Consider the following 13,306-nt stretch of genomic DNA (forward strand, 5'->3'; position numbering starts at 1 on the left):
CCATTCCCAGACAGGGATCCGACTGGCTAAGGGATCGCTTTGCCTTTCCGATGGGATCTTTGAAAATGCTGTAGTGCTCTCACTGATAGGGAACACACTCAGGACCTCTGGCCTCCTCAGCAAATACAGATTTCACTTAGGCAAGCTTGTATTATAGTGCGATTTCTTAGCAAGCTTATCTCCAGAAAATGGGGCTTAGGGAAAAATAAGGATAATTCCCTTCCTGACATTCCCTCAGCGAGTTCACAGGGAGGTGTTTAAGGTGGGGGAGTATGAAGTGTCTGAACGGGCAAAGGGCTCTGCTCTCCATGCTGTGCCCACACTACATTGATGTGGTCTGAAAGAAACACGCAGCAAAGCTCTAGCCCTTGCTCCCACCCCAAGATGCACAGCTGCATCAGTCTGGAAGAGAAATTTGGGAGGAAAACCACATTTCAGTCAAATGGAAGAAATGTACTTTGAAAGATTTAATTTGTGGATTTATTCCTCACAATAGCTCTGGAAGCAGAATTTTGTGATGGAAGTCTTTGGAGACTCATTATTAGAAAGAGGCAAATCAAACAACCAGTGCAAACATCCACAGGATTCATGTATATGGTAGTTCACAGCAAATTGTAGAAGGGGATCTAGGCACAAAAACAAAACCTGAAAAAGCAATGTCATAAATAACTGCTCAGTTTGCCTGCTCAAAACAAGGGCACGTGCTTTTTCAAAGGTGCTTCCAGGCAACATGCTCTCCCCTGGGTCTTGATGGTAAAGAACCTTTTTCGGCCTTGCAGGACTGGGAATAAGCCCAGGATTCGTGCTGTACTTGGCACAGACAGCCCAAATTGTCTTTTCCAGTGTGTATTGCTTGTTATCTGTCAGTTGCTATTTTGGGCTTTCTAGGTAATGAATGTGGTGAAGTGTACCCAGAAGCAAAAAGCAGAAGAGCTCTTAGGACAAGTTGCCACCACCAGACCCTAAACAATCCGGCAGTTATTTGTACACTAGCTGGCACACCTGAGCAGTTGTCAAGGCAAGCCCAAACAAACTTGCACAGTAGGGATCTCGCTGGAGGTGCCAAAGGTGAGCTAAGATATGAGCTCAGAAGAACTACAATTTAGGAATTAATCCAAGGACACAAAAGAGTTTCACAACAATGCGGTCACATAGGAACTGGAGAATGCAGAGCACTGACTGCCAGGGCATTTGGGTGACAAAAGAGCCACAGATTCTTCCAGATCTCCCAGATGTCCCCTTGGCTGTCAGCATTGCCTCTGCTCTGCAGAACCACCCACCTTGCACAAGACCAGCCAGGACCAACAAAAGTAAAAGGGTGAAGATGGTGAGGCCACAGAAGGAAGGATACAAGGCTCTGTGTACTGCTGAGACACTAAACCCAAATGCGTTACTATTTCCTCCTTCTGTTTATATTATCCCACAGCATCTGCTCTCATCTCACAAATCCTTCATGGCAAATATCCCAAACAAGCATGTGAGGAACAGACAAAGCACCCCCAAATTAATGGGAGGTTGCTTGGGCTTCATTGACCATGCCTCATTCACAGACCATTAGGAATGAGTGATGCATCTGGAGGAGAACAGAGCTCACACAGTAGAGGAGTCTGGGATGACTCATCACCTCGAATGCTCTTACAGTGTGTCCACTGGGACGGAATCAGAGCTGGCCTGAGAAAGGACACCACGACCATAGTCTGCTATAATGTACTCCTCTCTAAGACCAGAATTCTGCTAATCCTGAGAGCAGGATTTGGTCTCTGCAGTAAACCACTACAGTAAATTGACTTTGGCCACAACCTGCTTGCAGCCCGTTCTGGAGTACTGCTTGTCCCCCGTAGTGTAGTAACTGAGCTGACTGGCTAAATTTTCAATATGGTTCTGGTCAGGGTACAGCCCTTCCCTCCTCATCTCCTCTAGGAAGCAGTTTATGACGTGACTCTTCTCCAGAAGAACAAATGGGACGATGGCCGCAGATCTCCAGAGAGGGTGCACATGGATCAGTAAAGGCTGGATGATGTTCAGCAATTCTTCAATTCCCCTTTGCTGACGCAGAAGCTCAGTGGATGCATTCTGGATAACAAACTTTGTTATTTCATTACCTCCTATGTTGCTTATTAAAATGTAGATGGCATTGAGGAACTCATTGGTTTGATTGGGTTCGAAGAATCGGCTGAGAGTATCCAGCAGGACTGGAGACATGAGTTCAACCTCATCCAGAATAAACAATGGTATCTTCTCTTCTATTTCAGCTCTTGCAACCATGTCAGAAATCTTCTTAGACAAATCTATTTGGCAAGTAAAATCATTTACCCCATTTGGACAGTGATGCATCACAAAGTACTGAAGCACAAAGTCATTGTCCATAACAGAACGAAAATGTTTGGCCAACAGCCAGCCAACGTGGCTCTTCCCGACTCCTACTGGACCATTTAAAGAGATTACCAGAGGCTTGTTGTGTATGTGAGTAGCCAGATAGTCTTTCAGCAATTCCATAATACTTTCTACAGCAATGTTCTGTCCAAATACTTCCCGGTGCATCGTTTTCTCCAAACCATCTAGGTCATATTTTTGGAGGTTATCATCCAGGTTCTCAATAGCATTTAGAATCTGGAAGAAGATAATGACAATCAGCAAGAGAAGGCAGCGTTTTGCATTGCTCTTCTCCTCTGTTGGAAGATATTTTTTTGTTTTATCTGGATACAGGACTATCCTAGACTTCCTACGTTTCTTCTTCCGCCTGCATTTACTCATAGCATAATGGTCCACAGATGTGTCAAAGGTGAAGTATTGCGAATTTTCAAAGCTGCTCTGATTAAAGAAGGACATAGAAGAGCCATACAGGCTAGTTCGGTTCAGGGAAATCTGCCTTTGAAGCAGCTTCGTTTGGACCAGCTCTGAAGATTTTTCTCTAGGGAGCTCTAAACGCAGACGACTTTTCTTTTGCATCCGGAATCGTCGTCGAAGGCGGATGATCGCCCGCAAGGGAGAAGAAATAGAAGAGATTTTCTTTGGAACATCAGAGATCTCAGCACAAGGTGCCTCTTCTTTTGCATCGCTCTCAGCACTGGGTGTCTCTCCTTCAGTATCGCTCTCAGTACTGGGTGTCTCTTCTTCCCCGTCACTCTCAGCACAAGGGACCTTTCCTTTTGCGTCACTCTCAGCACCGGGCACCTCTCCTTTCCCACAGCTCTCAGCACCGGGCACCTCCCCTTTTGCCTTGCTCTCAGCACTGGGCACCTCTCCTCCTGCATCGCTCTTGGCACAGGCCACCTCTCCTCCCGCATCCTCTATGGCAGAGGGCAGTTCTCCATCCACCTCAGCACAGGGCAGCTCTCCATCCATCTCGTTTGGTTCTTATAGCCCATTCACATTGTCTTCTCTCTGAAAACAAACAAAAAAGGATAATGTGAAATAAATCCTTGTAAGATCAGGAAGTAACTGATCACAGGGTATAAGGACCAGGCTACTTAACCTTTAGCAAAGAAAGGCTGAAACAAATCATGGTTGGAAACTGCAGCCAAATTAGAAAGATATGCCACCTTTCTAATAGACAGAAGGATTATCTGTAGTGATCATCCAAGGCAGAGACCTTCAGATCAAAGCTAACTTTTTAGAAGATATTTTAAGCACGCAAAAGTTCCTGGGACTGGCATGGGGTAAATGGGTGAAATTGAAATGCTAGCTCCCGTCACAGGTGCTGCATGTTTCAAACCCTGGACTTGGCTGACTTGCTCAAAAAACACCAGGAGAACTGTGATGGGGCCCTCAAGGCTTATCAGCCCCCTGGTGCCCTGGCATCCACCCCAAAACTACCCAGTGACACCAAAACCAGTCAACATATTCAGCAAGAACCTGGGAAAGGGCTGAACAGTGGCATGAGACAAATTTGTTGTCGATATGAAGCTATTCAGGCCAGGAAGAGCAAGGGCAGACTGCGAACAAATGCAGGAGGGGGCATATGAATATCAGGGACTGGGAATGCGATGACAGATGAAATTCAGTGTAAATAAATGAAGTGATGCATATGAGAAAAGACAACCCTGGTTCCACATGCAGAAGGAAGGCTCAAAGCTGGCTCTCCCCCAGAGCAAGAGCCAGGGGATATGGTATATACTGCCATGAACATACCAGCTCAGCCCTCAGCAGCAATCAAAAAAGCAAAACCTATGTTAGGAGAGATTAGGAACAGAATAGAAAATGAAGTGGAAAACACTATTATGCCACTACATAAACCCCTGGTTTGCCCAAATACTGACTTGCGTGTGCAGTTTTCAGTCCTCATATGAGTAAGGTGAAAGCAGAACTAGAAAAGGTGCTGAGAACGGCGTTGGAGGACAAACGCTAGGGACCGGCCTCCAGGCAAAGAACGACTGAGCAACCAAGAGCCTTCAGCAGGGAAGAGGTGGCAGAAGAAGATACAACAAATCTACAAAATTATAAGTGGTGAGCAGGGATTGAGCGTTTTTCCTTTTCTAATACAAGAGCCAGACCATCAAGTGAAGCAAGGCACAAACCAAAAATAAGGCTTTTTATTTTTTTTTAACAGGACGGTAGATAATCTGCAGACCTGCCTGCCTGGGGCTGCCGTGAATTCAAAGAGTCTGCACTGATTCAAGGGGAGACTGGGCGAGCATTTGGGGAGGGAAGTATTGGAGGTTACCAAACAGACAAATCACGTCAGGCTCCTGCCATCTCTAGGCAACTTGGGGAAGTATCCTACACACTTGTCCTCTGCTTGCTCTCTAGGCAACCAAGCCCAGTCCTGCAAGAGGCAGGACACCAGGTAGATGGGCCCTCGGTCTGAACCAGAACTGCCATTCTTACTTCCTCATGTCTGCTAAATATAAGCAACACACAAAACCACACCTGTGCACCAGCATCCGCACGCGTGCATGTACATGCACACCCATAAGGAAACAGTCACTCCTATACCCATAAAGAGAGACCTTCCGGGGTGGGGATGTGTGCACGGGAGTAAGTTGCTGCGGAAAAACTCATTCCTTCAAGAATATGGCCAGTAGAGAATACACGTATGGATTATCATGGCATGGTATGTCCTTGGGGGCAATTTTTCCTGGGCTGGGCAAGTAGCCCGGCTGTGCAGACGGGTATGCCAGGCAGCCCCAGCCCGTGCCAGTCGCTGCCGGAGGGGAGGTGAAGGCAGCGGCTAGGCAGCAAGGACTCAGCAGTAAGAGCGACCACTCAGCCCTGCCTTGGCCCAGAGCTCCCCACATCTCACTACCAGGGCTGGAGCTCCTGTCACCACCAGCCGGAGCAGCAGGCTGGCTGGGGAGGGCAGCGCTTCCAGGATGAGGCAGGAGTTGGACCAGTTGTGGAGAACAGATGGGTTGTGCCCAAACCTGCCAGGCAGCGCATCCCTCTGGGTCAAGGAGCCCCACGGCAGCACTGGCTCCCCTGGCCAGGGCCCCGACCCCTGCGGTCCTTCCCTGTCCCTCGTGCCTACATGCCTGCTCGAGCCCCCTGACCACCCGGCCACACAAGATGCCCTGGCACATGCAGCAGCAAAGGTCTTCCTGACTCTGTCTGCTTCCCGCATTGCTGGAGCAAGGCCACGGAGGAAAGTGTGGGGACACGAGCATCCCAGGTAAGAGCCAGCTGTGGGGGGAAAGGCATGGACAAACCTCGGTCTGTGAACAAGGAGGAAGAGGAGAGGACAGACTCCAGCGGCAGGACGTGATGACAGGAGGAACAAACCTGGCAGGGAAGCCCCACAGGAGACAGCGCGTCTCCAGGCCAGGACAAGCCCCAGTGGGTCCCAGCCGAGCAGCGCAGAACCCCACACGCAGCCGTTTCCACATGCCAAAACGCTGCTGCTGACAGCTCTGTCCCCTGCCTGGCACGGAGACTGTGACAGCAGAGCTGTGTCACGGTGGGAGGGCATTTCCCCGCCACCTCCGGCCGCGACAAGTGCTGACGCAAGGGGACGGTTAATTGCGGTGACATTGCCAAGCCCAAGAGCAGGAACCGGGCAGCAGGGCAGGCAGTGCAATGAAAGCCGCTTTCATCAACCACCCGGGAAAGCGACCCCAGGTTTTGCCGAAAGCCCTGAGTCTCCGGGGAGGAGGAGGAGGAGGTCCCGGAAGGGTTTTTATTAACTCGTTTTGGCACAGCAGGAAGTGGCTAACCTGCCCGGCACTAGATTTCTTGCTCAGGCGAGGATTTTACTTCCCCCACCGGGGGCCTGACTCACGAGTCTGCCCGTCAACACAAGGCACCGAGAGGGCGCCTGGTGGAAAGGCACGTAGAGTCCCCGGCGCTGGGAGAAGCTCCCAGCCGCCGCCTCGCTCCGTCTTGGCTCTTTTCCAGAGCCTCCAAGCTGCAAAACGTTCAGGCGCACTGAGCCGCGGCGTGAAATCCTTCAGCTCCCGTTTGCCCGCGCGGAAACCTGGCCGAGGCGAATGACTCCCCGAGCGCTAATTGCCGTGTGAGCAATGCCAAGGACCGCGGCGCAGGATTCAGCCTTGCCCGGAGCAGAACCAGCCGGACGGGATTCCTTCAAGCAGCTCTGGAGAGGGCGTGGGGCAGGCGGGATGGAGGCCACCGCCACCAGGGAGGCCGGCGTGGGACCCCCCGGCTCCCCCCCGACAGTGTGGGGTTTCACACTTGCCTCTTCCCCAGCTCACAAGTTTCGCCTTGTTCATGCTCCGCAGATACGTGAAGGCAACCAACTGGAGGTCTTTCCCGAAAGCTCGGGCCGGACTATCCGGATGACCTCATTGCTACCTGCGGGGCTCTCGGGGAGCAGCCCCTGGGGCCGTGGGCATGCGAGCCGTGGGCTGGGGTGGGCTGTCGTCCCCGGGCAGTGGGATCGCTGGGTTTTGCCTGGGGACCGGCTCGACATCTGGAGCATAACACGCAGCTTCTGTCGAAACACATGGTTAACCTTTTCCAGGCCAAAAACAACACAGGTTCAGACAGGCCTGAGGAAACGTTAAGGGGAAGTGATGGAATTTTATGGGACGGGGTTGTTGCTGGCAGGAAAAAATGAGTGAGCGCAAATACTTCCCTGCGGATGCCGTTGTGCAACTTAATGCACTGCCCAGCTGCTGCTCTCTGGCCTGGAGGATGCAGGAAGCAGTCTAATACCGTCTGTGGTCCCCGAGCCCCCTTTCCCACCACCATCAGTGTCCGTGTGAGGAGCCCGGGCTCCGTGCAAGGGAAAACGGAGCGGACCGAGCTCTCATTAGCTAGGAGGTGCCCCGGGCCCAGGCTCCCAGAGCAGGATGCCGATCCCTCCGAGCCAAAGAGAAGGGAAGCTGAGGGGAGGGATCTAATCCTGTCTCCAACAACAGGTAAATAAATATGTCCAGTCATGCATGTAATAATCCTATTAATGCCGTGAGTCAGTTCCTAAAGCCCGGCGGTATTTACTCAGGACCTGAATTATTTTGTAAGAGCAGCCTTTACTTGCACGATGCCTGAAGAGGGACGAAGATGGTGGCGGCCGCTGAGTGAAGCGGAGCGGGTGGCCCGAGAGGCAACGCCAGCCCCGGGAAGCTGCAGTTTCAGCACCGCTATGGATGTCTGGGGAACGCAGCGAGGAAAAGCAGTAGAAATTCGGTCCTCAGCTTCACAAGTGCTCTTGTAAACATCATTAGTCACTTCTCTAGGACTAGTTTAAACATACTGCAGGAAAACTTGCACTTAGCTCTTGAAAATGGCCCTGAGAGAGCATTCAGATTTCCTCCTTTAAGTTTTCTCTTAGCATTTGTATTTATGTGTCACCCTACTCCTGCCAAAACAAAGTTTCCACAACAAATGGTCCTGTGTAGGCAGACGGAGACACACGCATCTGCCCGGGGCGGGAGCTGGGACGCGGGTCCCATGTCCCCCTGCTCCGCTGGCCGGGTGATGGGGCGGACTGAGGCCACCAACCCCGGAGCAGCACAGCGCGGGCGGCCGAGAAAGAGCCTGCAGGCAGATGCTGCGCGCGGCATGGCTTTACCCGCTTCCGACCTCCAAAAACTGCCTTCCAGCAGGCTGCATTCACAGGTAGAAGTATCCCGCTTATGTGACATGGGTCCAACACGTGAGCACTCATCCACTCGAAGCAGGTCCTGTCCCAAGACCAAGCCCCACCACGCCACATGGACCACAACTGCCCCGCTGAGGCACCATCTGCTTTTAAGGGCAACCCTGCATTGAGCTTACATATAGCTGAGCTCCTTTCCAAGCTGCCTTTCCTGCGGGGTGCAAGGGAAGGGGTTGCTCAGCTCAAGCACTGCCTGCGTCGCTCAGGCCTGATGGGAGGGAAGACGGAAAGTTTGGCCGCAGACCCGTGGTTCGGGGTTGCATGCCAGCACGGAGGCAAGCTCAGAGCCGGGAGGCATGTGTGCTGGCTGCGGCACGCCTCTCCCTTCGTTACCATCACGTTAATTAAGCTTACAGACACCGAAACAATGCGTTTTCTGAGGATGGCATCAGAAAGGAGGGAATTGCATCCAAAACTGCAATTTTTAGAGCCCCTCAAGGGGGAAAAAGGCGATTAGTAAAGCTACTGGGAAAGGAGATGCTTGAAAAATCCAAGGGCTGACAGCCGAAGCCCTCTGTCTAAAACTGAACATTTCTAGGGGGAAAAGCTAAGCAAAACCGTTCTTGCAGCTGGGGGAAGCAGATCCAAAATGCTGCAGCTGAAGCAAGTGGAAACACCGGATCTCAGGACAGCCCGATATCGTCCCAAGTGCCGGCGAAGCGGCAGGCGCCCGCTGCCACTGCGCAACCTCCCGTAACACCCGCTAGCCGCGGGGCCGGGCCGCCCGGGGCGAGCAAGCACGCAGCTCCCGGACCGACCCACGCCGGGAAACCTCCGAATTACAGATCCGCGGGGGCTCTCCAGCTGGCAAACAAGCACATCTTCTCCAAAACACCTGGAGGTTTTGCGGTGTTTGCCCCGGGGGAAGTTTGGGGTGCGCAGGTGTTTCCGTTCACTGAAAGCACGGCGCGAGGGGGGGGAGCACAGGTGACACCAAAACCCACAAGCGACCGACCGCGAAAGCCTGCTTTCCGTCCAAACGCCCACCAGACCCGCTTTTGGCACAAATTCCGCGCTGGGCCTCGGGACCCGTAGCAAGTGGGGGGAAGCAAAGGGAGAGAGCGGTGGGAACAGAGACCACCGCGGGTGGGAGAGGGCCACCGGGGCCTCGCTGTGGGACGGCAGCCGCGTGGCAGGGACGAGATGGCTGTGGAAAGCGGCAGAGGCGAGGGATGAGCAAGGCGGGACGGCAGTGGGGCCCTCACGCGACTCGGAGGTCGGCGATTTTGGGGAAGCGCTAGCAAGTGGGGGAAGAGCCGGCAGCATCCTGAAGGCTGGCAGTGCCGGGCCCCCGCAGGGCCTTCCCCGGAGCGACCCCCGCGGGCGCCTTCGCGGCGGCGAGGAAGCGGCTCCAGAAGGGCCCGGCCGGGGCCCACAGCGGGCACGAGGCCGAGCCGCGTTTCGGCAGAAGCAAAGCTCCGTGGTTTGGGGCGGGGGGCAGCCGGCGAGAGGCAGGCGACCGAGCGGAGCCCGAGCGCAGTTACCGGGAGCGTCCTCCTCGTCCTCCTCGTCCTCCGGGCCGGGCTGGGCCGTGGGCACCTTCTCCTCGCGCCGAGCGGAGCCGAGCGGAGCCTCCGCCGGGGACCGGCCGGCTGTCCCGCTACCACGCTCGCGCTCGTGTAAACCCCGGCGCCGAGAGGAAATGGCAAGGAGGAGTGGCCCGTGGCGGCACTTCCTTCTCCCCGGCGGCGGTGGCGGCCTCCCGGCGGGGCCTGGCTCCAGCCCGCCCGGCGCTCCCGCCCCGCGCGCCGGCCCGGACGCAAGCCAGCTTCATCCGTGCTGCCGCGGCCGGCCGGGAGAACCGCGCGATGGTGGCTGGGCCCCGAGGTCGCTCAGGACGGGCGGACGGCTCCCGTCGGCCTTAAAGCCCCCCGAGCGCGCGGACAAACATCCCCAGCCTGCGGCGCGTAAGCGGCCCCGGAGCCTGTCACGGCCGCAGGCTGGTAAAGGTCGAGGCGGCGACGCCGCGCAAAGCCGTTATCGGCGCTGAAGCGGCCCCGAAACACGGGGAGCGGCGGCACGCGCCGAGACACCCCCCCCGCAAAACTGCTTCTCCTACGAAATACGTTAAGGGAGAGGAAAAGGGAGACGCAGGGTTTTACACACCCAGCAGCGTTTGAATATTCCCGCAGCGGGAGCCGTGCGAAGGCCCACGCCGGCAGCCCCGCGGCCGCGGGCGGCTTTATTTGCATTTAGCCTTGTGCGTCCTCCCTGACGTCCCCTCCACGCTCTTCACCCGAGGTTGGCCAGGCCACGCTGCGGCCCAGCTGAGCTAGACTTCAAGGGCGTTTGGTGAAGGCTGGCCAGCCCCAAAGCCATCTCCTGTGACCCTCTCCTCTTCTAGGGCTCTCCGATTTCCGCATAAGCCGCAGGTGGAAACCCGCAGGCAGGGAGCTGGGACGCATCCCTGTGATGCCTCGGGGAGAGCTGAAGCCTCAGAGCAAAGCATGGGGAAAAAAATCCTATTATCTGGGAAGTTTTGGGGTGGCACAGCCCGTGCGTGACCCCAATCTGGAGCCGCGTGCAGGCGGGAGGGCGATGAGACCCTGAGGTCTCTCCCTGTCCCCAGCAACCCCAAAGGTGGGAGAAGCTTCAGCAGAGGCATCTGCATCATGGATGTTCAAAGTCTCTCGCGCTCCCATCCCCAGTAATCGTTCCCATAACCAAAATGCCCGGCAGGAAACCCATCCGGAGCTCGTGGGTGAGCAGGGGCAGAGGCCAGGGCCGCCTTGGGCCATGTCCGGGCTCCCTCGGACACCTGCCCGGTGCGGCTGCCCCTGAAGGATGGCTGCTGCAGGCAGGGGGGGGGATTTGCCTAGCAAATTCTTGCAGGTGCAGGAATTTCTGTGCGTCGCGAGGGGAAAGGAGCTCGGCCGGCAGATCGCCACCAGCACGGTTGGGCTCCGAACTTCAGAGTAGCTGAAGGCAACCAGAAAGTTGGGCAGTAACGAGCCGGTGGACACCGTAGCGGGAGAGGGCAGGCCGCGGTGCACGGATGCTCAGCATCGAGAAAGACACCGCGTAAAAAACGAAGCGCAACGGGCCTCCCCCGAAGAGCAAGTTCAAGGAGCAAGAAGGTGCCAGGCGCCGCCTGAAGGCTCTTAGCAAACGCGGTGTCAGATAAAACGCGAGCCGCGATTCCAAAAGAAAACGAAGGCGTCCAAAATACCCTGTGCATGACTCAGTGGGGAAGCTAAGGAGCGAGGCCTGATCGTGGCCTCACCACCGACCGGCCTCCAAAATCCCCACCTCAGCGGGCAGCAACCACCAAAAAAAAGGCCACTGCAGTGTCGAGCGTTATCAGGAAGGGAGGGAGGACAAGACACCGGGGAGCAGCAGGCGCTACCTGAAGCAGAGACGAAGAGGACGCTGAACGGTGACCGTGAAGCAGGGCTGGACGGTGGGGAGAAGACCGCAGAAGGCAGCCCCGCTCGTGTTCCTGGCCGAAATAAAGCCTTCTCCTCCCATTCCTAGCGGGAATAACGCCTCGTTCTGCTACTCCCACCACTGCGGCCGCCAGGGCCAGGCTGCGCCAGCATGGGGGCTGCGACCCCCCCCCCAGCGGGACTCTGTGTGTGCACTGGGGCAGTGCGACGGGGGGGGGTGCATGGGGGCAGTGCAATGAGGGGGTGCATGGGGGCAGTGTGACGGGGGGGGCATTTCTGTGCATCGGGGCAGTGCAGTTGGGGGGGGGGGGCTGTGCCTGCCGGGCAGGGCTCAGCGCAGCGGTCGGGGTCCCTTCCCCACCGCCCCCTCCCCACTCACCTCGGGGCGTCCGTCGGGGCTGCCCGCCCTGCCTCTCACCTCCGGCCGCCCCCGGGCCGTGGCCCCCCCGGCCGCCCCTGCGCGCCTCCTCTCCGGGCCTGGCGGTGCCAGCCGGGGCCTGCGCGCCCGGAGCTGCGATAACGGGGCTGCCGTGGGGCCGCGGCTCTTCCTGCAGCGCTGCGCCGCCCGGCCATGCAAATCCTGCGCAAACAGGGACGTGGCGCCGGGCCAGGCCTCCACCCGGCCTCCACGCCGCCCCCCCGCAACCGGCCTCGCGCTCCGCTTTTGGGGGGCCCCCGGCCGCTGCTTTTCCCACTGCTCCAGGCTTGGCCCCGCGAGGGCAAACGCAGGGAAGGGGGGATTGCAAAAACCACGGGAGAAAAAGGGAAATTTGGGGGTGAGGAGGGGGGAGGCACAGCGGGAGAGGGGGACGCTGCCCCCCCCCCCGAGCGGCTTTGGGGAGATTTTGGTACCGACGGGCATCGGGCACCCATCGGTTTTGGTCCCGGCAGCAAGCGGCTCCCAAATTGGGCAGCTGCAGCACCCGGCCGCCGGCTTTTGCACCTTCAGCCAATTCCGGCTTTTCCTCCGCTTTGGGGCACGTCGCCTTTTTGAGTGCGGAGACCCGAGTTTGAGAAGGAGCCGTGGCTGCCGTCCAGCCCGGCTGCTCCCGGGCAGCACCACGGCAGCGCCGGGGGAAAGGGAACTCCGCGGAAAGGGGGAAATCCGTCAAAAGAGAATTACAGAAGGCTGAAGCTTGGAGCCGCTACAGAACCAGTGTAGCCGAGGGCAAAAGAAACCTGCCCCGCGGATGAGAAAGCCCCGGCGGGACCCCGCGCTCACACGCCCGGGAGCAGCCGGCCAAGGACGGGGTTGTCCTAAAAAATAGTTGAGAACGGGAAATACCGCTCAGACGAGGGGAAACGGGAACACGTGAGCAGCTACAGCGGCTCCGACCAAGGAGCCAGCTTGTCCCGAGTCCCGTCTCCCACACTGGCCATAAGGGGAAGAATAAAAAGGGCAGGAATATATGAATACACGGAGAATACAGCCATCAGCTGGGGGACGCCCCAAGCCGGACGTGCCGTTACAGCTGCCCCCTGCTTCCATATGAACTGTTTTACATTTATCTGCACCCCATTTCTTCTGCCACCCCAGTGCCCAGTCTCCCACGTTCACAAGGTCCCTCTGCAGTTCTGACCCGTGTCTTTCCTGCCCTAAACAACTTTGGGCTCTGGCAAAAGACACAAATCCGGGCAAATTTGGTGTAAAACCATAGAGCAGACCAAAAGGATTTGGATTATAGCAGCTCTCTCCGGGCTCACAGAATTGCAGCCCAGCTCTCTGCCCTCGTCCCGCCAGGGCGAGCGGGACGCGGAGGCAAAGCGCAGGGGAAGGAAGCTTTTCCCGCGCTCCCCAGCCCGCTGCGGCCCCCCAGCCCGGCGGCGGGGTTTGCTCTGCCTGGTTTTCGCCGCGGCTCTTCGC

The 13,306-nt window shown here is 56.6% G+C and overlaps 1 protein-coding gene across 4 annotated transcripts; it reads right to left on the reverse strand.

The window, feature by feature from the left end:
• Positions 1–445: 445 nt before the first annotated feature.
• TOR4A (torsin family 4 member A) lies at positions 446–11,865 on the reverse strand. 4 transcript variants are annotated; one of them, XM_067309149.1, is made up of 2 exons: positions 11,822–11,865; positions 446–3,384 (listed from the first exon to the last, which is right to left on the reverse strand). In XM_067309149.1, the coding sequence occupies exon 2, from the start codon at positions 3,343–3,345 to the stop codon at positions 1,774–1,776; it is 1,572 nt and encodes a 523-aa protein (XP_067165250.1). In that variant the 5' UTR covers positions 3,346–3,384; positions 11,822–11,865; the 3' UTR covers positions 446–1,773. The 4 variants fall into 4 exon arrangements, with proteins under 4 accessions (XP_067165250.1, XP_013808452.2, XP_013808453.2 ...); XM_013952998.2 differs by lacking the exon at positions 11,822–11,865 and adding an exon at positions 9,541–9,675; XM_013952999.2 differs by lacking the exon at positions 11,822–11,865 and adding an exon at positions 5,719–5,814.
• Positions 11,866–13,306: the final 1,441 nt, after the last annotated feature.

This window comes from Apteryx mantelli, chromosome 21 (assembly GCF_036417845.1).
Source record: "Apteryx mantelli isolate bAptMan1 chromosome 21, bAptMan1.hap1, whole genome shotgun sequence".
Classification (NCBI taxonomy): domain Eukaryota; kingdom Metazoa; phylum Chordata; class Aves; order Apterygiformes; family Apterygidae; genus Apteryx; species Apteryx mantelli.